At 40.0% G+C, this 27,305-nt stretch overlaps 1 protein-coding gene across 4 annotated transcripts in view; it reads left to right on the top strand.

Annotated features, from left to right (window-relative positions):
* DMD (dystrophin) overlaps positions 1–27,305 on the top strand; it is a 1,292,219-nt gene that overhangs the window by 108,895 nt on the left and 1,156,019 nt on the right. The window contains exon 1 of one of the 4 annotated variants that reach the window (XM_074604154.1): positions 4,186–4,796. The exons of 2 other annotated variants lie outside the window; for them this stretch is intronic. In XM_074604154.1, the coding sequence (XP_074460255.1) occupies positions 4,700–4,796 (97 nt within the window). In that variant the 5' untranslated portion in view covers positions 4,186–4,699. Of the gene's footprint in view, positions 1–4,185; positions 4,797–27,305 lie in introns of those variants that run through there. One more of the 4 variants, XM_074604121.1, reaches the window with a different exon arrangement.

Below are 27,305 nucleotides of genomic sequence, written 5' to 3' on the forward strand. Positions count from 1 at the left end.
GAATAATTTTTTATCCAAGTCCTGCAATATGAAATCCTGGGGTTGCTAAGGACATGTCTGCTTATTATTGCTGTAAGCATATCTGTAATAAAACTTCGTAAAACTTTCTTACCATAAATGGAATCAATCTCACTTTGAAAGGTTGGTCACGCGTCCTCCTTAACACATCCTTGGCTAAGTGTGTTCTGAGCTTTCAGTTGATGACAAATGTCTGAACTTAAGTGAATTTCATACACCTGAGATTTAGTTAAAAAAAAATAATAAGATGACTTCTGCACAAAAATATTTGGATGAACTATGGTGCAGATGAGTGAAAAGTTTCAAACCCCCCAAAAGTTTCAGCTCCTTGGATGGCTGTCAGGTGCCTGGCTGGATGACTTCAGACACCCACATCTGAAAAGTCTCTCTGGCCAACACAGTTGTCCTCTCCAGGTGACTGCACCTTTGAACCATTTTGTTGGAGTCCCAGGGCTTGTAAGCATATGTGTGGAGATTACGGTTGCACTGGGCTTTTAGTTTCTAGAGACATGACTTCATATATATTGTTCATTTTCAGTTGTTTACATGTTGCTCTGTAGCAATTTTTTAAATCTTGAGCAGTCAAAGCTACATGTGCCATAATTGTCAGATGTCACCCTTTCTAATATCTCTATTGGAGATATTGTCATTAAAATGAAAGTACTGAGAGCTCTAACTCTATGGGAAAGTGCTTTTTTATGGACAGCTCACTTTTATAATCATACGTCAGATATTCTGTAATGAGAAGTAATTAATATAGAATGATTAACAGTAAGAAATAATTAATAATTCCTGTCTGTGTTGTCCAAACAAAATTTCCGGTGCTCCCATTTGAGATTTTTATTAATCTGAACACGCACAGTATATCATTAAGTTATTTTCCTGCATGATTGATTGATTGAATTAGTTGTTTACTGGGGGAGGGATGAAGTATCTAAGAATAATGGGAGGCAGAGAAAAAGGGAAGAGAAATTTACTTTCTTCAGGAGACATTAGCAAAAAAAAAAAGAACAATTTTTGCTAGGTAAAATCAGCATTCATTTTTGCGTGCTAGAGAGAGTGCATCATGTAGAGCATCATGCAGGGCTGAAGGTCAAGGCCAATCTACTTGCTTCATTTCTTTTTTTTTTTTTTTTTTTTTTTTTTTTAACGATCCATTATCTACTGTTGCTTTGTTGGAGTCACTAGTATTTCCAAAGAGGAAAACAAAAAGGAAAAAAAAAAATGGCAGCAAGAAGAGATTCTACGTTGTATCTTAGTTATCGCTGTGATACGCACACACCATCATAATCAAATTCAAGCACACTGAATAGGCCAATTAGTCACTCTAGTAGCAGTGAAGCAATTAAAACGAATAGACCTGTCTTTGCTATAAGCTGTAGATGGAATAGGAAGAGAGATGGGTTTCCTTCCTTTCTCATGACGTTGTCGCTGGGGTTTCTTTGCCTGTTGAGTTCAATACTGTAAAAAGCAGAATACTACGTGATGAGTGCTTTTCCACTTGTTGTTTATTTTTGCTTTTTACAGACTGGGGACAGTTCTGTGTGAGACAAAAACATTATGTATTTGTGTTATTGTAGAGTCTGGGAGCTCTACCCATGGAGCTTTCTCTATAAAGCAATTTATTCCATATGGGTGGGTTACTATAATTATATCTATGCAGATGCTGAATCCAGTTACAATAAGCAGAAACCAAGGCTGTTGTTTTCTCAGAAAAATGCGGAAAAACTAGACACCGAAGCCAGCTATTAATCTGGCCTATTAGTATGTGGACAGAATGACTGATACTGGTTTCTCCTCCCAGATTCTCCATTTGTCTCTGGGCCGTTTTTCTATACAGCTAGTGTACACAGAGGATGCCAAACCTGGTATATTACAGTTCCCTTCTCCTCCCAAAAAAACAATTTAAATTTTTTTTTTTTTTCCCCAGGGCAAAAATGGCTACTTCCCATAGCCCTGATCTGAATGGGAATGGTCTGTGTGGCTAAACTACATTGCAGCTGCTGTATGCTGTGCTCTGGGGGGCAGTAATACTGAATGATAAACCCCAGTGGATCCTCCTTGTAATGCCATGCTTATCTCTCTGGAAATATTTTCCATGATTCCTTCTTTCTTTTTTTCACTCTTTTGGCTGTTTCCTGCTTTTTGTACTTCTTTCTGAGTTATCTGGGTGGGACAGGATTCTGCTACAGTATATTTATACCATACCGGATGCCCCCATTCTCTTACCAGTAGTATTTATCTTATTAACATATGAAATATTTTTCTGGATATTTCCATCTATAATCTCGCACAGCTCAAAATTCATTGAACTAGAAATCCAGCCTATGGCGAGTTTTGGGGTACTTTACGGCTTCACTGCAACTACAGGCTATATGAGCTATGAACTCAAACTCATCTTTTGTGAAATGCCATGTAAATAATTCCTTGTTGCTATGTCTATGGTTTAAAAATCATAGTGCAGCCAAAAGTATGAGATATTAAGCATATCCTTTTATGTACTTTGAATTTATGGGGACTTCAAAGTCAGTCCTCATTTATTGTCTGGTTTGTTTCACTTCAGAAATGACTTGAACTGTGAACAAAAAGGAGCTGACAGTATTTTCAGATAGGCACTTTATAGTTGTGCACTTTGCAACTATATGATAGGACTGCCTCTGTTGCCTTGAATGCAAAATTAGCTTGTTGATATGTGCTGCTACAGACAGAGGAACAGATGTAGTAATTCTACTTTATTTACATGAAATCTCTAAAAAGGCATTTTCTGGCAGCATGCTAGGAATAAATACAGTATCAAATATAAACCACACCATGCTATGTTAGCTCATTCAGGTGTCAGCTGTGCCATTTAGATGTGGGTGAGAGCAGGGAGTTGATACCTCCCAGCACCAGCCTGCTCTGGCCACTGCCCACCAGCGGGTGTTTGCCCGGGGAGTGAGCCTGACCCTCTGCCCAGGGTCTGGGGACCCTGTGACCCTGCCTCTAGCCCCTGGGCTGGGGGTCTGCACAGGGCAGAGAGGGATGTGCCCTGTAGTCGCACTCACTGGTGACACCCCTGTAGGAGGCCTTGGGGAAGCTATCAGATGTCCTGATTTTTTATTTTTATTTTTTCAAAGTAGGAGATTCTCTTACCACCCCCCCCCTTCACTTTCTCTAACTTAGAGTTCCCCTAAGCTCATGTTTTCAAGCTTCTCTTTCAGAGCCAAGAGGTTCAGGAATTTAACAGAGACTTAGGAAAATGTAGGAGGAAGGGACCGTCAGGGTGGAGGGATTGCAAATCATGGAAAAGTTCAATACATCTTATGTGAGTGAAGAAAAATTGAGGCTTAAGTAAAACCCTACGAGCCTTTTGAATCAGGAATATGAGAACTGGTGAGTGATGCTGAGCTGGCCACCACTGCAAGGGAAAGCTCTTCCCAGGGGACTGTGCCCTTTCCCTTTCCTCACTCCTCCTCTGCCATCGTGCAAAGCCCGAAGAACTGCAGCGATAGTCCCTGCTCTCCCTCACTACTTCACTTAACTAGCAGGTTTTAGCCAGGCAGTTGCACGTGTTAAAATGTTCCCTTTTTTCTCTCTCAGGTATTCAAACTTTCCAGTGTGGGGTTGGGGATGTTTATTCAGCTTATGAGCAAGCAGAAACATTAAAGATTAAATGCCTTGACTCTGAGCTGCAGGCAGAAGTGGTGGGAGGAGATGCAGCTAATTTAACTTGGAGAATGATTGATGTGTATATGTCAATTTCTATTAATATTCTTTTGAAATCACTGATGCAAGCGTGTTTTTCCCCCACCCCAACAGAAAATATAAATAGAAAGACAACAAAACAATCCTATCCCTTTAATTCATGATACTCAGAAGCAGTTAAGCAAACTCTGTCGTTTGAGAGTGTCCTCCACAGGCTGGCAAAAACCAGCTTATGGTGATGCTCTTACCACTTTAAGAATATCAAGATGCTCTAACAGAGCTATCCACTTACTGCTAAAATGTATAAAGCACAAAAAGGAAAAGTCACCTACAGGTAGACCTAGATAAATTGCTTAAAAATGTACTGTTCCCTCATTAGACAGCCATTCACTGCATGAAAAGAGCTAAATGTATTTGTTGAGGTGCAGCTATAAAAGCCATGTTTAAAATGAAACAGAGTTGAGAGCCTGAATGCACAGCACTGCTATTCAGAAGTAGCTTTCGAGCCGAGAGTTTCAACGGGAAGGTGCTGTTTGGTTGGACACAAATCAGCAAACATTTAGCTGAAGTGTGAATAATTCAAGCGTGCATGAAGAACCGTGCTTTTTGAAGAGACGGAACGCAAGAATAGAAAAAAAATAAAAAAATCTTCAAACATTTGCATCAGCCTTAGAGGACAATGCGAGCAGCAGGATTTGAAACAGATTTGCAGATGCACTCTCTTTAGGCAGGGAGAATGCTCATTAAATGCAAGATGCTTCTGTGGCTCGTGTGTTTGCACGGAGGTAGAGGTTTGCAAGACTGACGTATCAGATAAAGTCAGAGTGGTTACCACACCGACGGTGTAGCAGCTGCATAATAAATGATGGAGAGAATCATGTTAGGCATGCCCACCTAACCTAACTTGAATCATGCGAAAGGGGAGCTGCTGGAATTCAAATAGACTTTCTGGTTCCCAGCAGTCGGCAGTAATAGAATGCTTTCAGGAAGATGACAGATGCAGGGGAAAGATGCTGTTTTGCACTATCTTGATTTGTTACGGCAGCCAACTTATTGGCATGATGGAGTGACAAGAAAAGCAGCTGGCATGGAAGGTAGGATTATCAAAGCTATTGCATCATTATGAATGTAATTAGAAACTGACCATGACAAAGCATATGCTAGAACGAGCTGCTGCTGATGGCAGAGGATTTGTTGCCGAGGTCTTGAAACTCTGAAAACAACATTCCTTGTGCAAAATGGATTTTGCAGTTTCATTTGTGCTTGTGTTACCCTTTCTTTCCTGCTCGCCTCCAAGCTCGGGGAATCGCTTGCTTGAAAGAGAGTGTTGTGTTAGGATGAGGCTGAAGAATAAAGTATTTTCTAAGTCTGTGAAGCCTCAGGTAGATAGAAACAAACAAATGTGAAACAAGACTGGGAAAGGCTCCCTCGGATTCACTAGCAAGCTCTGACTGATGTATTGGCATATTCAGGAATCCCGAGGAGGTGAAGATGCATGTACTGAATGTTTTTGGTATAATGAAGAGGCATTATTGCAGGTCTCTGCTTTATAGTTAGGTTTTCCGACAGGTTTTATTCCCCATCAGTTTTTAGCTCTTGACATTTATTCCGTTGTTTGGTGTTATATAAAGAATATACATCAATATCTCCTGCAGGGTTTCTCAACAACTCCAGCATCTGTTTCAGCTATTGAACTGTATTCACGTTTTGCCAACTTGATGCCTACCCAGCTGGTCTATCATTTCTCGCTTGATTACTGCTCTTAATTTCTCTGTATCAGCTTGTTTCAGATAGGATTTTGAAAGCTGTTAATGAGAAATGACAGTAACTGCTAAATTATTGAGAACTGGAGTATTCTCTTATTTTTGAAACATCAGAGCCTATTTTTGTGTGCATTTTATTAAATTCATATTCTGTGTTGCAGTGAGGTTTTCATATAATCATTGAATTTATCTGTGACTACTTTAAAGTAGATGAGTCACAAGCGTAACTTTCAACTGACTATTTTGAGAAAGTTTGAGAAAAAATTAAAGGTGCATGCTTTTGGTGTATGTATCATCTTAATATACTGTTCTTTCCTCTTGTCTGTCCTCCACCTCCCGCCCCGCAACCTATATAGTCCCTCTCTGTCACGGTGAACAGTCGTTAAGTGTATACTGTAAGTATTGAAATATATTTTATCACCACTAGGGTGAAACGGCTAAGCAGCTCCGAACAGGTGATTTGAACAGGTTTAAAACAGACGTCAGCTCTATCAGAGTGGGTCACCCTGGGTCTAAGAAGTAAAAGTGGTGTTTTCTAAATGTAAGGCAGGGACCCCTCCTTCCTTCCTCTTCAGAGGTCCAATTCAAACGCTGCTTGATAGCTCACAGGATATGATTATGTTACATTACGGAGATTATTTTGCCTTACAAAATGCTTTCTTTCAATATAAACTCCCTTCTTCATCAGATCTATGATTTTTTCCACGGTGATGATCAAGAAATCTCTTGTCATACTAGATATTCAGTTTTCTGATTTTATTTTAAATGACTTTGCTGTCTGTACCCTATGTAGTCTTGTCAAAAGAGGATCAGGCTATTAAACACTAAATGTTGCTGACTAAAGCTGTAACAGTTTTAGAAAGATAGATGTTTCTAGATACACAGGAGTGAGCAAGCCTTTAGAAAGTTTGAAGGTAAAGATCAGTAAAACTGATATACTGTTAGCTAGTTTGAGCATTTCCCTGCTTTGATCACCTCTGAGAGGCATTTTAAATTATTTTGTAACTGCTGGGAGGGGAGATGTACTTATTAATGGACAGGATCACTGTGGGGTTTGTATAGCCAAAAATAGTTCTGTAGTTTTGATGACAATAAAAAAAATACTATTGTTATTCTATTTCAGTGATGTTCTATTAAACTTAAAAATACTTTGTCCTTATTGATGGTGATTCTGCCATAGAGAGAATAAGCCATATAAACAGCTTAAGTGCCATTCAACTTTTCAGGGTAGCAGTAAAACTGTTTTATATTGCATGTATTATATTTATACTCCTGAAGCTGCTAGTCACTCCTTGTCTCAAGAGTGCCGGCTGACTATAATCGTACAGTAGTTACTTAAAATGGTCTTCTCCTTGCGATGCCGGTAATCGTAACTGCATGCTGTCTGTGGGCATCATCCAGCTGACAGGTGATTTTATAGTTTGCTTCTGGTTTATCTATAGTATTTGGCTTTAGCTTTCTGTTTCGTTGATGAATTAAGACGACACTAGGTGGAGCTAGCTGTTGGTTATAAATAGAGCTTACAGCAACACAGGCCCGGTTAATGAGCAAGCCCCTGTATATAATGAATGTTATTAAAAATAACAATTTAAAATGTTAAGCATTGAGTTGGACCTTAGCCATGAAATTCTAGATGTGGTGGGGTTAAAGGAAGCAATTTTTCCATTTTCCTTTCCTTTTATTAGTTTACAAGCTAGTAATCAAAGATGAAAAATAATAATAGAAAAATGCATCTACATTCAACAAAGAGGGCTGGGAAGCAAAAGAACGGAAGTAGGAGAAAAGAGGAGAGAAGCAGCAATAAGAGCCAACAGATGTTTCCACTGTAGATATGTGCAGATATCCAGTTGTGTATCTGTCTTACTTTAGCCTGCTGCACATAGATTTTTCTTTCATCCTTACGCATAAATACTCTTTCCATTCTGTCTTCCTGAAACAATTTGTAGAGCTGACATCTTTCACTTTATATTTAGATATGGGACCGATATTTTCAAATCTCTGCTTGGAAGGGTGATCTAAAAGGAGTGCAAGGGCACAGGAAGTTGTCACTCACACGTTGGCTGGCCATAATTAAGAAAAATGTAGAGGGTTATTTATTGACTGAGGTGGCAGCTGGTTGTATGTGCTCCTTCATATGATTCTGGTTCTTAATCCCAGTCAAGGATAAGAACTCTGGAGTCTTAGGCAGTGTGACAACACAAGAAAATTACACTCACTTCCGGACAGATTTACAGATATGTACCAAAGGTATGGTATATACATTAATTCAGCAAAGAAGAGAGAGAAATCAGGATATATGCTGATACCTAGGTACATGAACTGAAGAGGAAAAACCAAGAAATAAATACGAAGTGTGAGATGAGTACAGGGAAAGGGACAGGCAAAAATAGAGATGAAGAATATGAGCTGTGGACCAGTCTGGCAGAGCAATGACAATTCCCATCAACACTTGTTTAGTAAAGCACTTGTAAGTTCAGTCATTGTCTTGTTTTTACTGCAGTAAAAAGGGAATTGGGGTAGGAATATGCTCAAGTCAGTGAGGAAAACTTACCCAGGAGGAAAATGACAGCTGCTGGATGCTCCAGGAGTAATGAAGTTTAGAAGGCTGGAGATAGGCCTTTTTGAACATTGCCCATAGAAACTTGAAATTTTAGTAATGAGCCTGGACGTGTGAGTTAGAATTGTCCTGAAAAGGTGCTAGACAAAACAAAGTTGTGCTTGGACCTATTGCTTGTTGGAGTAGTCTTGCAAGAAAGCAGTGCTGCATTGTCAACCTGAAGAGACCTTTTTGGTTACAAGCCGCACAGCTGGTGTTTAACAGCACAAGCATGTGAGGAGATCAACTATGGTGGAGACAAAGTTTATTAGTTTTACAAGATCGTTGAGGATAGCCCAAGATTTATTTTTTTTTTTTTGTTATAATTTAAAAAAATGGGTAGTTTTAACAAGAAACAAGGCCTTGGAAATGTGTTAGGGTGTCATTACTTCCACATCTGCTTCCTGTACAGTTTTGTCCACTGGGACCCCAGGACCTCTTGCTTTGAATGAGATTATCCTAATGTCTCCGGAATGTTCCTTCTGATAACAGGAAGATGTGTGCAGTGTGGCAGCTCTTGGCTTTCTGATGTTGGTCAGCTGCTGCTTCACTCAGCCTGTGGTTTCTGCCGAATTTCTGGTTTAGAAATACCTACAGCATGGGGAAGTGTCAGACCATCCCGGGCAAGGGTCATGAAAAGTTAAGCCAGGAGAAAAAGGAGATGTACTCCTTCTCTCTATCACTAAAATCCACTGGAATGTGAAGGAGGGCAGAAAGAGGAAAAAAGGCACATGAGGTGGGGAATAGAGGGGCTTCAGGTTCTGTGAGACAGTCATTTGATGAATGGATAGTAATCACCTTGCAAAAAATGCATGAGGAAAGGCACGCGTGGGAGTCAAGCTCATCCAAGGGATATTACTGAGCATCTGCTTATAAACTGCCAAAAATCTTTCCACAAAGAAATATTACATCTAATCAAAATGTATTAATAAATTGTCTATTAGCAAAGAAGGAAATATTTTTGTCCTTTGAGATACAGTGCTCAAACTGTGGGGATTTTATTTATTTATTTATTTATTTATTCTGTGTAACAATTAAAATTGCTAACAGTTTGGGGGGTTGTATTTGATAATAATAATTTGATAATAAATGTTAAAGATTCTGGGATTTCTCCCCACCCCAGAATAGGGTTATTCTGTTCACAGAGAATTAAACCACCTATCCCTGCAATCATACAGTTTTAATCTCCATAGGAAATGCTGAGATTTCCAGAAGCTGCTGGTTGTTGCTAAGCACCATGTTAACTTTCTGCATGATGCTGGCAGGGGTGAAGGGCAGGGAAAGACCCATCTATCTGAACAGTTGCTGGACTTTGGTCAGTAAAGACATCCAGAGGATGTCTGTGAGGATTTTCTGAAGGCTGATGTTTTCTTGTTTCTTCTTCTCATTCTGGTGAAATCAGACCAGAAGATTACTGCATTTCAATTGCAAATAACAAGAAAGCCTTCAGTTTGCCGCTGTGCAGCATGTCACAGCGGGTGGATACACCCCATCTCCTTCTTCAACTACAAGGTACAAGTGGCCTTGCATCTTCTCTACTCTGTGCCACTCGCTCCAGAATGTCCACATGATATGCTGCAGAACTGGGGTTGTAGCACAGTTGTTGTGGAGTCCTTGCAGAAATATCCTGGATGTGAGAGACCCCGTGATGCAGTCAGGAAAGAGGGAGAACTGACATGGAGACCTGAAAGGAAGGTAATCAGGGCTCTACCAGAAATGGGAGAAACAACATCAAGTGATAACAGTTTTGCTTGACTCTTTTTTTTTTTTTTTTATTTATGATCTGAGCATCAGAATAAGGATGCAAGGTGCACCCGTTTACAAAAATTAGCAACCTCCACCTGCACTGTGGTTTCTTTAGTTTTTTGTTATCTTTAGAATAGATCTTAGTCTTAAAAAGGGAAAATCAGAAGAGTAAATGAAGATTAAGCACATAGTGTTTTTCATTAGTATCCTCGAGTTACCTAGCTTAGTGTTTTACATTACAACGCTGTTCTTTACAAGGTGTTTCTTTCATTTACATATCCCTAAAGATATTGCACATAGCGCAAGCAGTACTCTGACTTGCTTAATGATACAGAAGCTCAAGATCCTGAAATAGTCAAAGAGAGACTTTTGGTTTTGGGCAATGCTGACAAAGACTCTTCTTTTTTCTTTCTTTTTTTTCCCCTCCACTCCCTTCCTTCCCTCCTTCCCTCCCTCCCTCCCTCCTGCCCACGACTTGTCACAACTGGGGAAAAAAGGTAGATCAGAAAAAGTTAAAGCAACATTTGAACAAAAACTAAGCTACTAGAAGCTTGTGTTTTCTTAATCAATGTCTAGCTTCACCTTCTCCTCTTTCTGTGTCCTTCTGATGCTTAGGAATAAAGAGCATGCAGAATTTCTTTTATGGGGTCAACTTCTTTTAGCATTCACTCCTGATCATTTATATTGATCTGTTTCTCTGAAACTTAAAAGCCACACTAAATAAAACCACCACATGCTGTTTTCTCTAGATTTTCTTTTTATGAGCAGCCTGTTATTTTTTATATAGCCATTATGCGGGTCACATATGTTTTTGCAACAAATCAAGCAAAGATATTGGGAAAAGGTTCATTGTTTTGCCCTCCCCCCCCCCTTTTTTTTTTTTTTAGGAAAACCATTTATATACTCCCACAGTATGCTTATATTATATTTAACACATCTTTATTTCCTCTTATTACAAAATACCATTTATAATGGGAACTCCTCTGTAATTTGATACTAACGATCCCAAGCGTATTTAATAAATATTCCCTAGGTACAAACATCACTCTTTTAAAGGGCAAGCTGGAATATTCACCTATTTGTTTAAATGAAAGGTTTTGTCAAAGACCAGACTTTTCACTTTGCAGTCCCAGGCTGCTTTTCATTTGCTGTTGGTCCAGTATGAGGTAAGGACTGCAAATACTGAAAAATGCAACCTGTTGTCATCAGTAATGATTTCAGGCCCTGAATTGTGACTGAATCAGGTTTGTGAGTAACGCAGAAAAGTAAAGGTATTCAATAACAGCATGTGCATGGAAAATGATATATCGGTATTTTTCTGAGCCATAATAGATGGAATCTTTTAGGATGGATGCTGTAATGAAATATTTTTGGTACCATTGAAATATTCAGTGAATGAAGATTAAGGTTATTAAGAATTTTAAGATGTTTATAGTTTAATGTCTGTGGTGACTATGATTAATAATAAAATTACTGACTTCTTATTTCTTAGCAGCCTTCTTTTAGACTACTGAAAAGCACAAGGGAATTTTATCTTATGAATGAATTTGGTACTTAGCAAACATTTCAAAAACAATGAAATGAATTGCCAGCCCAGTTGATTCTGTGATTAAATCTTTGTGTGCACATGCCTTTTCAGATATTTCTTCAGAAGCCAAGAACAAAAAGTATGTCACAGATGTTGGTAAATCCTAGTAACTAATTATATTTATTCCCAGGTTCTGTTGTTTTTCAAAACTTCGGAAACAATGAGGATTAGGTAAGTGATCAGTTGTGATGCAACGTGAACCAAGATCAAACAAATCCTAAAACAATTAGAGTTATGAGGAGGATCTCAGGCTACCTATTTAAGGATGTAACTAGGAATCAGAAATTCAAAATGCTTGCTATACCTTGGCACTGTATGCAAACCAAAACTGTCACCATCATCTGCCCTCAGAATGCAGAAGGTCAAGTATGGTTTGCTTCCTTCAGAGAAGCTACACTTTAATTTTTATAGAGTTCTTTTAGCAAGTTAAAAATGCTTTAAGTAGTAATACCTCATTGTCTGTCATAATACATAATCCCACACTTTTCTTAGAGGTACTGTTTGTTAAACTATATGGGCCTAAATGTGACTTCTAATCATCATCGTTAGCCAAAGTGTTAGTGCAGATAATAAAGGTCCCATAACCATAGGGAAACAGAAAGACCATCAGTTAGGATTATTCCTCTGGCAACAAGCAAATGAATTTTGCAGGAGTCCTTAGTGAAAATAGTATTTAGTATTATTCAGTATTACTGGGATTCTACATGACCTGGCTGACTCGTCAAATAAACAGCAGCCCAAGCAGCCCTTTCGGGCTACATGTATCACATAGTTTCCTAAATTTGCCTAAGCATAGGGAGCAGGACACTTATTAATTTACTATTCTTATTTAATGTGAGTATTTTATTATTTATTGTGTGACAACAATGTACGTGGCACACAACTTGAGGATTTTACACTGGATGATATGAGGCAAAGACACACCACCCATTGATGATTCTGAGGTGCCACGGAAGCACGGGGTACCCATAGTAGTTGTTGTAGTGTCTGTGAGAGCCAGAGATAGGTATGTCATTGGGAATACTTGACAACCTGTGCTTCAGCAGAAACACTGAAACTGAAAGAGAGGGAGAAAAAAAATATGAAAAAGAGAAAATCTGAACTAGTCTATTAGATGTAGGAAAGGCAGAGGCTTCAACTTAGAGGACCAACTTACTCTGCTGTTGCTTCATGTGATGTTTTGGCATCTGTTGGGTCAGGACTTAAATTTTTTTCCTGAGAGAACAACCATATTGAAACAGTTGTATGCGTTATTATAATTTAGTAGACAAACCTAGGTATTTGGGTTGTGTTGCAGCATAGTTTTCTGGTTTAACGCCTTGCCCCAGGATTTACAGAAATACAGGAAGCGCAATAAAACTATTGAGGAGAGGTGAATCAGTGCTGAAGTTGTCAGTCTTATTTTTTCTCTGGGATTTTATTCGGTCCCAGCTCTCTCAAGTGAGCTTAAAGGAAAAAGAAACTAATATTCGTACGGCTGGACAGACCTTCATTGACAAGACTGGAAAAGCAATTTCTTGTATCCCCAGTGTAGGTATATGGGACTGGCAAGCACTAGTCTTGCCTGTGTCAACACTTGCCTGGAGAGGCAGAGCAAGAACCACAGAGAGAGGTTTTGGGGATGCTGATGCCTGCTTTCTAAGGAACTGCGTTGGGTGTAGTGGCAAGGTTGGGGAGGCAGGGGGGAAGGGGCTGCAGGGGTGGCCTCTACGAGAACAGGGCAGAGCCCCGTGCTGGATACAGTCAGTTCCAGCTGGCTCCAATGGACCCCCTGTAGGGCACAGCTGAGGCCCTCAGCCAAGACAGTGGCACCCCAGGGAAAGCCTATTTAAGAAAGGGAAAAGGATTGAGTGAGGGGAAAAAAGTGTGACACAGCAGGGGGAAGATCAAGGTCAGAGAAGAAGAAGGGGAGGAGGGCCTCCAGGTGCTGGAGGAGAAATTCCTCTGCAGCCCCTGGAGAAGACCATGATGGAGCAGATATCTATATTGCAGCCATGCTGGAGCAGGTTGACGTGCCCTAAAGGCCGCGGAGAGCCCACACAGAAGCAGGTATTTCCTGAAGGACTGCAACCCCTGGGAGGACCCATGCTGAAGCAGGGGAAAAATGTGAGGAGCTGGTATGGGCTGATATGACAGCCCCCATTCCCCTGCACCCCTCGTGGTGGGGGTGATGCGGAAGGACTTGGGAGTGGAGGAGTGGAGTGGAGTCTTGGGAAAAACGGGGCATAATGGACAGGTGTTAAGTCTTTTTGTCTTCGTTTCTCACCATCCAAATCTACTTTAATTAGCAATAAATTAAATTAATTTTATCCAAATAGCACCTGTTTTGCCCATAACAATAATGGTTAAGTGATGTCTCTGTCTTTATGTCGACCCAAGAGCTTTTTCATCGTGTTTTCTCCCCTGTCGAAGAGGAGGAGTGAGAGAGGTTGGGTGGGTGTCAGGCTGCTGGCCAAGGTCGACTCACCACAGTGAGGTTAGACAGGGTTATTCCAAGTGAGCTTTCTAAATTGTCAGGAGGTAGTGACTCAGGCTCGGTCATTTTTAGGGATAACTGATACTAGAATGGATGGGTGTGGACCACAGCTGATACTTGGTAAAAAAAGAAAGGTTGTAAAATGAAACCTTTCTGTGTTTGAAGCAGGAGTCACTCCAAAGGTACTTGTTCTGAACTTGCCCTAAAAAGGCAGATGAAAATACATCAGGAAAAAAGCATTATTACTTGTTTAAAGCCACTGTAGATTGTGTGCACCTGAATTAAGATCAGGAGCATGAGGAATTCTATTTGGGCACCATCAAGTGCCTTGGCTTTGCTAATATTTTTGTGTACCAGAGAGAGATTACATTGGCTGTACTCAAAACATATGGCTAAAACCGGAGTTTTAACCAATTCCAAGGATGGCTTCTTGCTTTTAACTACTTAAAAGTGATGGAGCTTTCGTGCAAAAACTGGCTACAGCCTTTGGCTGTGACAGGCTGTCCATTCAAAAGTGTTAAAAGAAGAGAGGAAAAGCTTTATTGAAAAGATGTGCCATAAAAATAATCACAGAAAATGTAGTTTCTTTCCTTAAAAAAAGGGGAAAAAAGCACTACTCAAATAGGTGTTTGTGTCATTTCACAACACACTGGTGGTACAGATATTATCTGTTGTTTCTAGTGAAGTTTGGAAAAAAAAAAAAAGGCTATTATTATATTATTACAGCATTTGAGTTGTTTCATCATTCTGAGATAATCAGTAAAGAGAAAATACATTGTGTCCAGGTTGAGAAGGTTTTTAGGAAGGTCTTACTGAGCTGCTAGCAGATGGAGGAATGGAGGAAGAGCAAACTGTCATTTGCAGGATGTTGAAAGCTGTCTACCACAACAGGTTGTATTCTGGAGGCTGTGTTTCCTCTTCCACCATGGCTAACATGATCCAAGTTTGAAACTATACAGTTGTTCTTAAAAGGAAGGTTGTAAGCACGACGAGTGAATGGGGGTGGGATGGGGTCTGTTCAGAGGTTCGTTATATTCGGGAGCCGCTTTGGAGCACCCAGCTGGAGCCTTGTGTGAATGACATCTCAAGACAAACTTGTTTAAACTTTTAAAAAAGATTTATTTCGGGAGATAAGTAAAAGGTCAGAAGATATTATGTGCAGGGAGCGTTACCTTGGGACCATTTTATCTTACTCATTACTGATCTCAGCCCTGTGACTTGGAATTAAAAAGCTTTGTTTCCCCACTGTCGGCTCTCTGAGCTTCCGACGTTGACAGTCTGACAACACCAGGCTCCTTTCTGCCTGGAAAACTCCTGGAGTTCCTCTTCCAAGATTTCACTGAAAAATGCGAAAGCCTTGTGTTAATCATTGGGGTTGTAGGCCTTAAAATGGAAGCACAACTCAGCACAATGGAAAAATAAAGGCTTTGAAAATGTAGAGAGCCACAACTCCGTTTGTCAGGGGCAAGACAGGTTGTGTTATTTACTTTTATTTATTTGTTGGTCTTCGGATTGAACAGCAGACCACTAGTGTTTTTGGCCCACAAATTTGTGAGGCGGATGCTATTTCTGGTTTCTTTATGTGTAAGTTAGAGAAGGCGGCTAGACATCAAGGTGGATGTCAGTGTTCAGTGGAGACACCCATGGAAATCTGTCTTTTCTTGGATATCTTTCCTACCTTCAGTGAAACGGAGTTGGGGTGGAGGCAGCGAACTGGTTAGAAAGGACTGGGTTCATGTGTTCATCTGTTATGTCTGGAGTCCAGTCAAAGAGTATTTACGGAAGCCTGGCAGTACTTTCTCTCCTTGTAACCAAAGAAATTAAATTACCCCACCCCATTACTGGAATAAAATGTTAATCTTCACTGCAGATGCATTTTTAGATAAGATCTGTGATGTTTCTTTATACACTCTGGCATAATGCTTAGCACCTGTAAGTCATTTGTCTTGCTGATTATGCTTGCAAGTAGACTGGAATAGTCCAATTCCTTGTAGGCGAGTAATGAGCTCTGTTGCTCAAGAACAACGTAAGAAATATGCAGTGAGCTATTACGGAACTTGAAAATTCAGTATTGGAAAGCTCATCTATACACGAAGCAGGATTAATTTCATTAATCGCATTCTTCTGTTACTGTAGTGTCCTAAATTTTTGCTTGTTCATTCAGGTTTTTTTGATATTGTATTGCCTACGAGGTTGCAGTATCAAACACTCTGGTGGTTAATATTAGTACCACTGCTATTTCAAGAATAGAGTAGGGCTTTTAAGTACCTTACTTAATTAAGCCAGAACAGGTCTGAAGCAGTGAGAGTTTTCTTTTCCTGGCAGGAGAAGTAAGGGTGGGGTAAGACACACCTAAATTTAAACAGTTTTAATTTCTTTTTGTAATCTCTGCTTGAAGAACATTGAGTCCCTTAAGAGTACAGAGGGAGAGAAAAGTTACGTGTGGAAAAGTTACTCGGGTCTAAAAAACACATCGAAGGGGTCCATTTTTGTGTTTGCTTAGAAAACAGCTGTCTCTGTGCATTTTGAATGATTCTCAGCATGGTGTTCTCATGAGGCACACGTCCAGCTCAGAGCAAAAAAGTGAAGATTCTAGCCCTCAAAGATTTGCTCCCTTGTAATCCTATTTACAGCCATTTAAGATCAAGTCTGAAGTTTAATATTAAAGTAAATGTTGTTAACCCTGGAAAGTAAACAGCACGAGAGTGATTGAGCTTTTTTCCCTCAGGAGAGCGGATAGGGGGAGAGAGAAAAACCTTGAACGAAATAATTAAGAGAATGAATTGTTTCCTTTTTACCTACTCAAGTATCTTCTTCTGTGTTTCTGAACACTGAGCATTACATGTCCTCTAGCGGAACAGTTCTCAGAGTTCAGATTTTATACTGCAGAGAAACACTGCATTTGTAAATGTGGGGAGGCAAACTGAGAAAGGGTATTGACAGGAAACTTCCCAGACGAGGAGATGCTATGCCACACTGAAACACGTGCATATGATTGCTGAAAATATTACAGAGAACTATATGAAACAGCCTTGCATCTCATGCTTAGTGTCTGAACGTCACAAGGGGCATCATTTGGAACTGGTGCTCTCCGTTCAGGTCTGTTTGGGAGCATAAAAGAGTTTGGGGTTTACAGAGGAAGAGCCCCTGAGCCCATCCCAAGTTCCATCCCAAGTGGTAACCTCTCTAATGATAGAAGCAGTAAGTTCACTTTCTACATCTTCTGTAGCAAAAGATGTATAGAAATGAGTGGTAGAATAGCTAGACTTGTTCCCTGTGAACTAGTGTTACAGTAAGTATGATAGGGCAAGTATGTTTCTGTCTTTTATCAGTTCTCCTAAAATACAAGACCAAGAATATATCCAGTGAAACTGAAAAGCAATTCCTTGAGAAAGCAGAACCATTCTTACACTGCATATTTCATCTTTAAACTTGTTGCCATTAGATGCGAGGTAAAAAAGGAGTCACAATTGCAAAGTTTCAGAAAGTGTGTTTAGGTTCCAGTTTGATAGTTAACTGATAAAATCAGTTTGTTCAGCATTTATTTGACTATTTTTCATCCTTTTGCCATAATCCAAATGGTTGACTTCTGTCCTCTGTGGTCAGTGTTACAACAGCTAATGTGTTCAAAATCAGCCAACAAACTGGAACACTTTCTTTTTAGGGCTTGTCTAACATAGTTGTTTAAGGGTCCCATGGTCTTTACAAAATGTCTAAATTAAATCAGTTTCATTTATTTTGGTATAGTTATTTTATTATTTTATTTTATTAATTAATGCTTAACATTTTTAAAAGTGAAAATGTATTTCTTTGTTCTTGTCTTTCATATTATATTATTTTCATCTCTTATTTTACTTTTTTTATATTTGCTACATCTTCCTTGCACTTTGACTCCTGTTTATTTGCTTTCTGTGCTGTCTCTTATGATGCTTGTAGGTAATATTCGAGATAGAAGGTGCAAGTAGTTAGTATTTTTTGTTAAATTTAACGCATATCGTTCTCCAGAGATGTAAAAGAAAGTGTTTGGCTGTTGAAGCTCTCAGATAAAAGCTAAAGTGACATACATATTTCATGCATCACATCAACCTGTTTTGCATGCCACTGTCATCCTGCCTGAAGTTGTGCGAGATTAGATTCAAGCCATGCAAAACAAACAGGACAGGTGTGTTGCTGTCTCTTTGAACTTTGTGTATCACGTTGACTCTTCTGTCAGATATGCTTAAACTGGAAAATAACCAGTGGATGTGAATTGCACTCGCACGAAAAGGCTCGATCGCCTCCCAGCCATACTCAGTAGCTGTGGTAGCATCTACTGGTATGTAGCATTGACCAGTCTTTACAGCCTACCCACTCTGTTATTAATATAATTGTTGAAAATGAGTCATGACTTAGCCCTGAAACTTATTTAAGATTTGTGTCTTTTCTGTTACATCTTGAACCACCTCCTTCTCATCAGCTCTCACCATGTTTGTTCACATCCTGACTGGAATTGCCCCTGCGGGAGGACTCTCTCTAGCAGAGACAGCTCAACCTTAACATATTATTCAGTCCTTCAGTAACACGTAGCTGTATTTTGAGCTTGCAAACAGATTCTCACACATATAGGTAGTTGTTTAATTATGTATTTTTAAGTTACCAATAGAAGTTTTTTAAAAAGAGAATGAAGGTTTCTTTGGATTTAGTTTCCCTAAGGCCTTCATCTTTTTTTTTCCCACATTTGGAGGATAACTTGTCTACTTCTGTGTAGATATTTTTAGAACGGCTGGGGAACCTGTGGGTCGTTGTGGCATATTTTCTCAGTTTAATCTGCCGTTACGTATGCTAATGAAGCTTGTGGCTCTGGGTTTATGCTTCACTTTGGCGTATCGCCACTTCTGCAGCAGAAGCCAAAGGTGACTTTATCGACTCCACCTGAGATGTTCTTTAAGCCCATTTTGCTCTTCCAGTGATGCAGCCCCAGAACTCTGCAAGTGAGCCAATTATGCCTGTCTCTATCTCCTTGTAGGAGCATAACATACCTGTGCGTGTGCACACGTATTCCCTCTTCTAGTGAGATAATTGTATTTCCCATCATGCTAGAGTCTCATCGTTGAAGAACTCTAGGTGGTTTGCAAACATGGGTGAGTTTTGAGCATAACAATATACAGATGGATACATTATTATCCCTGTTCCAGAAGTGGAAATACCACAGGGAGGTTTAGTGAAGCAGTGGCTGGAGAAGAAATTCATCTCAGAGGAACAGAATTTCTGCCTGATTTTGTATCTTCTTGTTTCCTTCTAGAATATTGTGCTAAAGACGGAAAGGAATAAGGTTTGGAAACTCTGCTGCTTCTTGTGCGTACTTCATATGCCTTTGCTGACCCTGGGAATACAAACTAGCTAGAGTTTTACTTAAATTGTTCAGCTTTTGCCTGTGCTTGGGTTTCATGAACATAAAATGTAGCTCATATTTTCTAAGTTTAGGTGAAAACTGTGTTCTTCACTGTCATTCTTCTGAAGTTATGGAGTGAGAAATGCCATGTTCCTGCAAGCTAAAGACAATCAAAACCTAGGGTTTTTTTGAGTCTGGCTTTTGTCCAACTTTTGCATCCTCTACACTAAAGGATGATCTAACTTTACCTCCTAAACAAAAACTGTCGTTTCAATCTTTTATTAGGGCTCCACATGTACTCTGCCTTTTAACAAGGGGCAATTCAAGGTTTTAATCTTGATTGGCCTTTGTGAAGTACGCAGAAGACTGCAGTGTCTCAAGTCAATACTCGTCGTCATCTCCTGTTCTCTCTCTCTTCAGTTTACCTGTCCATCCATTTCAGAGGAATTGGGGAAGGAAAAGGCTGAGATTTTTTTTGGTATTGTAAGAAAGGGATTCCTGGTTTGCATATTTCTGACCCTGGGATTTCACATGGTTGTTGTCATTGAAAGCAGGGACAAAGGTGCTATTTGTCTTCTCCTACTCAAAGCAGCAGGAGAGCAGATGTTAGTAGGAATGGTGCTAATAATCTGCAGTAGGAACGGCAGTGCATCTACCAGGAAAGATCCCTGGCTCACCATGTTTTTGACTGCTTTAGGGCACAACTACAATGTGCAGTGAAGAGAGCCATGCCAGCTCCAATCGAGCGAAATCTGGAACTGGAAGCTGTCTGGCTATGTTGCACAGGGGAATGGTGAAGTTTCCAGGCCCACAGACTCCTGAAACGTGCTGAATCCTAAAGATTTGTCAGACGATCAAAGGAAATAAGAAGGGGGAAAAATCCCGAGAAAGCGCTGTGGAAAACTCATCAAAATGTGTGTGTATGTGTGTGTGTACGTGTGTATACACGTACGCACACACACACATTCACAAACAGACAGATAGACAGATATTGCCAATCAACTATATTCATAGTACTCTTTATCCCTTTCCTGCCTGCAATACTTAAAATATGGTGACCTTGTACAGATTTTAATTTAGTTTGAGGATAAAAAATTAGCTGGAAAGCTATCATCACATATCTATTAATAAATATAATCTCCGATGCAATATACTTCTTAATTTCTGCTGTTGCCTTTAAGTTGAAAGCAAACAAAAGCGACTCCCTTTAAGCTCAGTTTCTCCCCAAATTGGCAACATTTACAAATACAGGAACAGAACTGAATGTGTTTATGGCAGTCATGATAATTATGGAACACAAAATTAACCTAGCCAGGGAAGATAAATATCTTGGTGTTCGCTGCAGTGATAAACTGACTTTGGAATGCAGCCTGACAGAGTGGCAGATAAAATTTGATTTTTCTAGCTATACATAGCTCACAACAGGCCACTGTAATATTTTTTGAATCTAAATGTCCTGAGAACCTCATGTTGTCTTTATAGCATGGGTAGTTTTTCTTTTATAATATTTTATGGGAAAAGTCTGTAGCTTTAATGATGAAAATAGGTAAAAGTCTTTGAAAGATGCTGAAACCAGAGACCGTCTTGAGCTGTAGAACATGGTTTTTGCCTTACTTGTGAATTAGATCTTTCTCAAAGGCCATGTATTCCAGGTCGGTCTGTCTGTATAATTGCGTTTCATTGGTATTGTGTAACGTGCTCTGTCTTAGTGAAAAGGAAGTAAAATTCTTCAAGGCGATAAAATCAGGTTTGTCTGAGCGGTGGTTGACTGTGACAGAACCAGGCTAAATGTATATAATTTGTGAAGAAAAATACCGTTATCTTTTCCCTAAATTATGGAGGCAAGAAAGATGATATGATGATGGAGAAGTCAAGAACAGTTACTAAATATTTGCTGGTCTGGTTCTCTGTGTCACTGAAGTACTGTTGACAAATATCTGCCCTCTGTTCCCAGTGGTGTCCTCTATACATGGAGAGAAGGTTCACAGCAATGTTTATTCATTTTCTTAGCTAAATAAAAATGCTTCAACAGGTTCCCCTTCAAAGGAAGTCTTCAGGAATTTCAGTAAGTCATGGAATCTTTGCTTCAGGTCTTCAGCAGAGCCTCTGGTGCTGGATTTGTGATCTGTAGTGCACTTTTTTCTTCTTCCTTCTTAGTTAAGAAGCACACAGATCTGCAGTGTAAGTGCAAGGGGGGGCCTCACAGCAGCACTGTGTTCTTTTCCTAAGCTCTGTCAGCCTCTGTCTGTGTGGGTCAGAGAGTTTAAGACCAGGGAGGACCATCAGATTGTTCAGCCTGACCTCCTGTAAACGACAGACCATTGCGCTTCACATGGGTACTCCTTTGTTGATCCTGATAACTTCTGTTTGGCTAAAGTGTAGCTCTCGGAAAGGCACCCAGAAAGATGACAATGAATGCAGTATGCATTACTACTCTTGGCAGTGTGGTTGTACCGGTTAATCGCCCTTTCTAAACAGATTCGCCATCCATAGCTGAAAGCTTGCCTCAGCCTTTCAGCTCAGTCAGCAGGCACACTATGCTACCCGCCACTACAAAAGTTTCCATTCTCAATTCTTGAATTTATCCATTTATTTTTTTTAATTTATTTGATTTTGATTTTTGATTTTGCTTTTTTTTGGTTTGACTTTATCCATTCGTTGACTTTGTCGATTGATATGTTGGTTGAGGACTGGGATTTCTCCTTATCCCCAGCCAACATTTTTCTGTGATCTCTCCACGAGTACACTTCCCAAGTGTTTGTCTTCCCCTTACAAATGTGTTATTTCCCTGGTTTCCACCCCCTTCTCCTCCCCTTGCGTTCACTGTGTGTCAGCTACACAGTGAGTAGCACCAGACACCTGCTCTTCAGCTGTACATAAATACACTACTCTGCTACTCTTGAACTTGGTCCTGTGGTGGCATACCAACACTTCTAATTATAATAAAATTTAAGACCTAGTATTTGAGATGTGCTTTTGTAACTGGTACTTGAAAATAATTTTTCATCAAGAAACTATGACCTGTTACTGATTGAAGTGATTAGAAACAACTCCTTTCGATGGCTGTACTTTCTTTTGAGGAGACAAGGGAAAGGAAGGGTTTATGATGACAGAAAATCTGAATTATCTTATTTCTTAAGGAAGGTTACAATTTCTAAAAAGACAAACAAATGTTATTGTTCGAAAAGTTATGCTTAAGTTACCAGTCTTGGATTAACAGCCCTATTGTTTTCCTGGCTTCTTCCTGTGTCTGTCTGCACCTCAACCTAAGTTCATTGTTTCTCCACATCCCAATGGAAAGTGAAAGGTGGATTGTCTGTTTTGGACATAGGCTCAATTCATGAATCTTTAAGCTTATTTTATCATCCTAGCATACATGTTTCAAGGAGGTAAATACATTAATGGTTATACCTTATTAATAATTAAAAATATTTTATGAATAATTAAAAGCCCATATTACTGTTACTATAATATACAGCTTTGTTGACTAGTGCTTCTGATAATGGGCACTTCCTTTAAGAAAAAGATCCACAAATTATTTCAGTGATTTCTGAGAGCTTAAGGACTAATAGAGTTAACAGCACTATTGTTTGCTTTCCTTCTCCCAGAATTTGTTTTGATGCTGGTTACTGCCCTGAACAGAGTTTTGAGACCAAAGTTTACTTGCTTCTGCTCAGAGTTCATCTTGAATCTTGATTCAGCAAAACTCCTGAGTATTTGAAAATGCTATGTGTGCCCTGAGCTTTGACTTGAGTGTGTTTTTTATTTTTTTTTTAGGCAGAAATTTTTGTGCTGAGGCACTTGGGTTCATAAAACCCTACAAGACAGACGCTTTCTTATCAGAAGCTATAAGCTGTACAGCATCCAATTCAGCAATCGTTTTTCATTCACGCTCTCAATTGTCCAAATAATTGTCATGTCTCTCTTATATTCGCTGTGTCATAATGCAGTATGTAATGTGGCGTGCTTTGATATGACGGTCAAAGCGTGCTCAAAAATTATTTAAGCATTCAAGATGATTGAAAGTGTTAGCAGAGCCCTTTGTGCATCTCTCAAAGTGTATGGAAAGTACTTCTGTTTTAAAAATACTTGCCCAAATTATGTTCTTGGTAATGAAGGTGTCACCTGAGCAAGGTTTCAGCTGTGAAACTCAGCGCAGAATTGGGCCACATTAATACAGAAGCAGCTCATCAAGTTCCTAGAAGTGATTTAAATCTTATTAGTGCAGGTATTGTGTGATATTGAAGCTGACAGGTTCTTCACTTCGGGGAAGACTAATCAAAGGGGTTTTTTGGATTATTTTTTTTTTTTTTTTTTTTTTTTTGGAGAAAGGATAGGAGCATTGTTATGCAGCAGCATTCATTAAAGGTCAGAGATTTCTTTCGATATAAGCCTCTACTGCTGAAGACGTATTATTAGGGGAGGAACCAGAAAACAGACCTGTTAATATGCCAGCAAGCCTCTCAGTTCCCTATAGCCTGTTGAAGCCCCTGTTGAGTTTCAGCATGGTTATCACCAGTCACATCGGTCTCTTCCTATATTGTCTTTTGCAGGCAGATACCAGCTCCTCCCACTGTCAGTGCTCTGAGTGCAGATTTGTTTACTCTGACCATGCTCCAGATGCACTAAAAACTGGGCATGCTAACCCTGTGATAAACTAATAGATCTTATTAGGTTTAGTAGCTTGGCTTTAACAGCTTTTTTTTTTTTGTGGTTTTTTTGCCCTTTTTTTTTTTTTTTTTTTTTTTTTTTTAACTGGCTTTGTAGTTTAATAGCTCAGCTACTCACCAGGGCAGTACAAGTTTCATTTGGCTCAGGGCATTGGCAGAGCAAGTTTGCACGTGCCTGGAGAGCAGGCAGCAGGGATTTGTATTTGCCTCGGAAAGACCATGTCCATGTACCTCAAGAGAATGAGTTTCCTTGAGCTCTGCCTGTCAGCGCTAAGGAAAAAGTGGATTAACTCAAAGACAGGTCCACTGACTGCAAAAGCCAGTTGGAGGTCATTCCTGAAAATTGGTTCTTGTTGGAGGTGAGAACTGGAAATTTCTCCTGATGACAAGTGAGGTAAAAGGTGGAAATGGCCCAAAGAAGATGGGGACTGGTAAGGGTGGGTGAAGAAAAGCTAAAAATATAATGAAGAGGAAGAAGGTGAGAGTGGTGGAGAGGTGGCCTCACCCAGGGGTTACTTTGCCAGCCACAGGCAGAACATGCATCCGGGAAGTTTGCATCTGGGAATGTTGCGAGACATACAAAAGCCTACACCTTGGTAAAGACTACAAATTTCAAGCAATTGTAAGGCAGAGGGACAAGTATCTTATTTCAGATTACCTCAAAGTCCCAGCAGAGTAAAACTATTCTGTGAGCATTTCAGGTAACAGGAGTGTCTCAAAAGACTTCCACCTACAAAATAGCCACCAAATGGAGACTTTCTCTTTAATAACTCATCTGCTTTTAACTGCAGCTGCTCTAGGGACCATATATAGAATGATTACATTATAAATATCAGGTTTCCAGGGTAGACCAACGGTAAGCTAAAATGTCAGTTTGCCTAGTGCAAACACTTGACATATGTTGAGCTGAATAGGGAGTAATGAGGTTGGAGACTGTCTATTTGCTCCTGGTCATCTCTCTTTAGAGATTTTTTTCTGGGTACACTTCTGACAGGGAGTAGATGGCTGGCATTATTTCATCTCTTCTCTTCAGAAAACATTCACCGACTTAATGCGCGGGGAGCTGAACTGCTAATGCTCTGTGTGAACTTTTCTCGTGGCTGGACTGTCAGAACGATTCTACTGTGGTTTCAGTGAACTAGATGTGAGGCCAATTACACCCTATAAAAGCTGTAATGGTTAATTAAACTATAGCTCTTATTTCAGTCGGTCAAACCTGAAGGCTACTGAAATACTAGGTGTATATCTGAAAGTGAAGCGAGACTGCAGCGCACAAGGCTTCTTTCTCTTCCTAGATACTTTGCTTTAATATGTCCAGATGAGATGAGCGGCTGAATAAATTCAAGAACATTTCCTTTTTAAGAGACAGGGAGCTTACTTAACGATTCCCAACCTGCCCCTTTCATTCCTGTTTCTAATGCACCATCACTTCCACCCTTCTCACATCAAAGAAGAGATGAAAATGGCACCCTACAGAGATCATGAACGCTGCTCTAAAAGTGCTAGCAATGAGAGGTTGATTTTTAGTTTAATATGAAGCCTGCAAGCAGCAACTGCCTGATTTCTGCCCTCCTCCCCCATCTCCTCTCTCTGGGGACGCAGGTGGCTGTGGCAGGACTGCAGTCCCATGTTTACCTGGCATGTTCGGCTCCCACACCCGCTGCGGTGGCTGGATGCCAGGCAGGGGGGCAGGGGGCTGACATACCTCATTTTAGCTGATCGGTATTTTGGTGTCTGAGCTATGCTTGTGCCTACGAGGGAGGACACGTGCTAACACCTTGTCTCAGGGGCTTTTGCAGTTCTCTCTGGTCACAGCTTCCTCTCAGACTGACAGCCAGGTGTTACAGGAGCATCGCATCTGGCCAAAAGGGGCTGGGGGCAAGAAGAATCCTCCTCCAACGGGGCTCAGATCACCCTCTGCAAGGGAGGGAGGAGGGGGAGTACTGCTATTGCAGCATGGAAAAGGCAGAGGTGTGCTGAAGAAAACATTTGAGGGAGAGACGGATCCTCCCTGGCTTTAGGCACTTCCCTGGGGAACATGGTCAGGACCAAGAGGTGCAACTTGGGACCACCTTTGGGAGCTCCCTCCCTTCCTCCCTCCCCTGACAGCAAACTCCTCCTGATGGGATGAGTCTTCAGTCTGTAGGGCAGTGTCAGGCCAAATGGCATTCCCAGAGAAGTTTCCATGTAGTTTCTAAAGTCCAGAAGGATCATCCCCTGCATTATTTTGTGCCTCTCAAAATCTCAGTGTTGCGAGAAAAAGGGGGGAAAAATGAGAGGCAAAGAGAGGGAGAGTGGACGGTGTGGCTGTGAGAACGGCTTCCCCGTGAAATGGGGCTGCATGTTCACACATGAGCCGTGCCTTCATGGGGAAAACATTTCAGTAGATAATTGCAACTTAAGCATTTAAAAGGCATCTCATTTAGCACCTCTGTTTTCAAAGAACCAATTAGAAGCTCATGAGCAGAGAGACAGGTATTTAACTGTAGGTTAAAAGTTATTACAGGCATGATGAGTACCCCCCCCAAAAAAAAACAGAATAAAAACAAACATTGAATCTAGTAACAGCTGGTTGTTTTCCAGGCATAATTTTTCAATAGCTGCTTGAGAGAAGAGGAAAAAAATCCAACCCTAAAACAACAAATCACAACTATTGCATGTAACATCTACGTTCAAGTAGGTAAGGCTGGTAGTTCTTGGTTTTAATTAATACAAATGCCCCTCCTCTGCAACAGGGAATAAATGGTAATGATTTCTATACAAGCTGGTATTAGATTTATTTGGCATGTAAGTGATTGCCACCTTCAAAAAAACACAATAGGAAGTTACTAGAAAGAGGGTTTTTTTCAAATGAGAAACATTAATTTTCTTTTTGTATATTGTATATTTAAGGAAATTGAGATGTTCAGTCAAAATGAATAAATAAATAAAATCTTGTAAGAAATGTTCTTTAATAGGCTATTACATGTTTTGATAGCATTATCGTTTCTTGGCTCTATTTGTATTTTTTTCTTTCCAGCCGTGCTATTAATTTTCAATCCCTTCTGCTCTATGTGGGCTGTTGTCCAGTGACCTAAAAACTGATATGTGTTACAGATTTTGGACCATTAATATTTTTACATACTAGGGAGGGGCACAAGGGGTTTATTATTTGAGGAGCTGAGGTAGCGTCATGCTTCTTTTTTACTTTATATATATGTATGCCATACTTACATGCACTTTATATATACGTGTGTGTAGCTTATCTTCTGCAAGTAATTAGACGTGAAACCTGTATTTAGGAAAACCATAGAGTCTGGTGAGTGAGAGCAGGATCTGATAAGAACTGGAATTGTAAAAGCTTGATTTTCTCCATATCTTTTCTGTCTTTGCGAGATGGCGTTGTCCTTTGCT

Source organism: Larus michahellis, chromosome 1, assembly GCF_964199755.1.
Source record: "Larus michahellis chromosome 1, bLarMic1.1, whole genome shotgun sequence".
NCBI lineage: Eukaryota > Metazoa > Chordata > Aves > Charadriiformes > Laridae > Larus > Larus michahellis.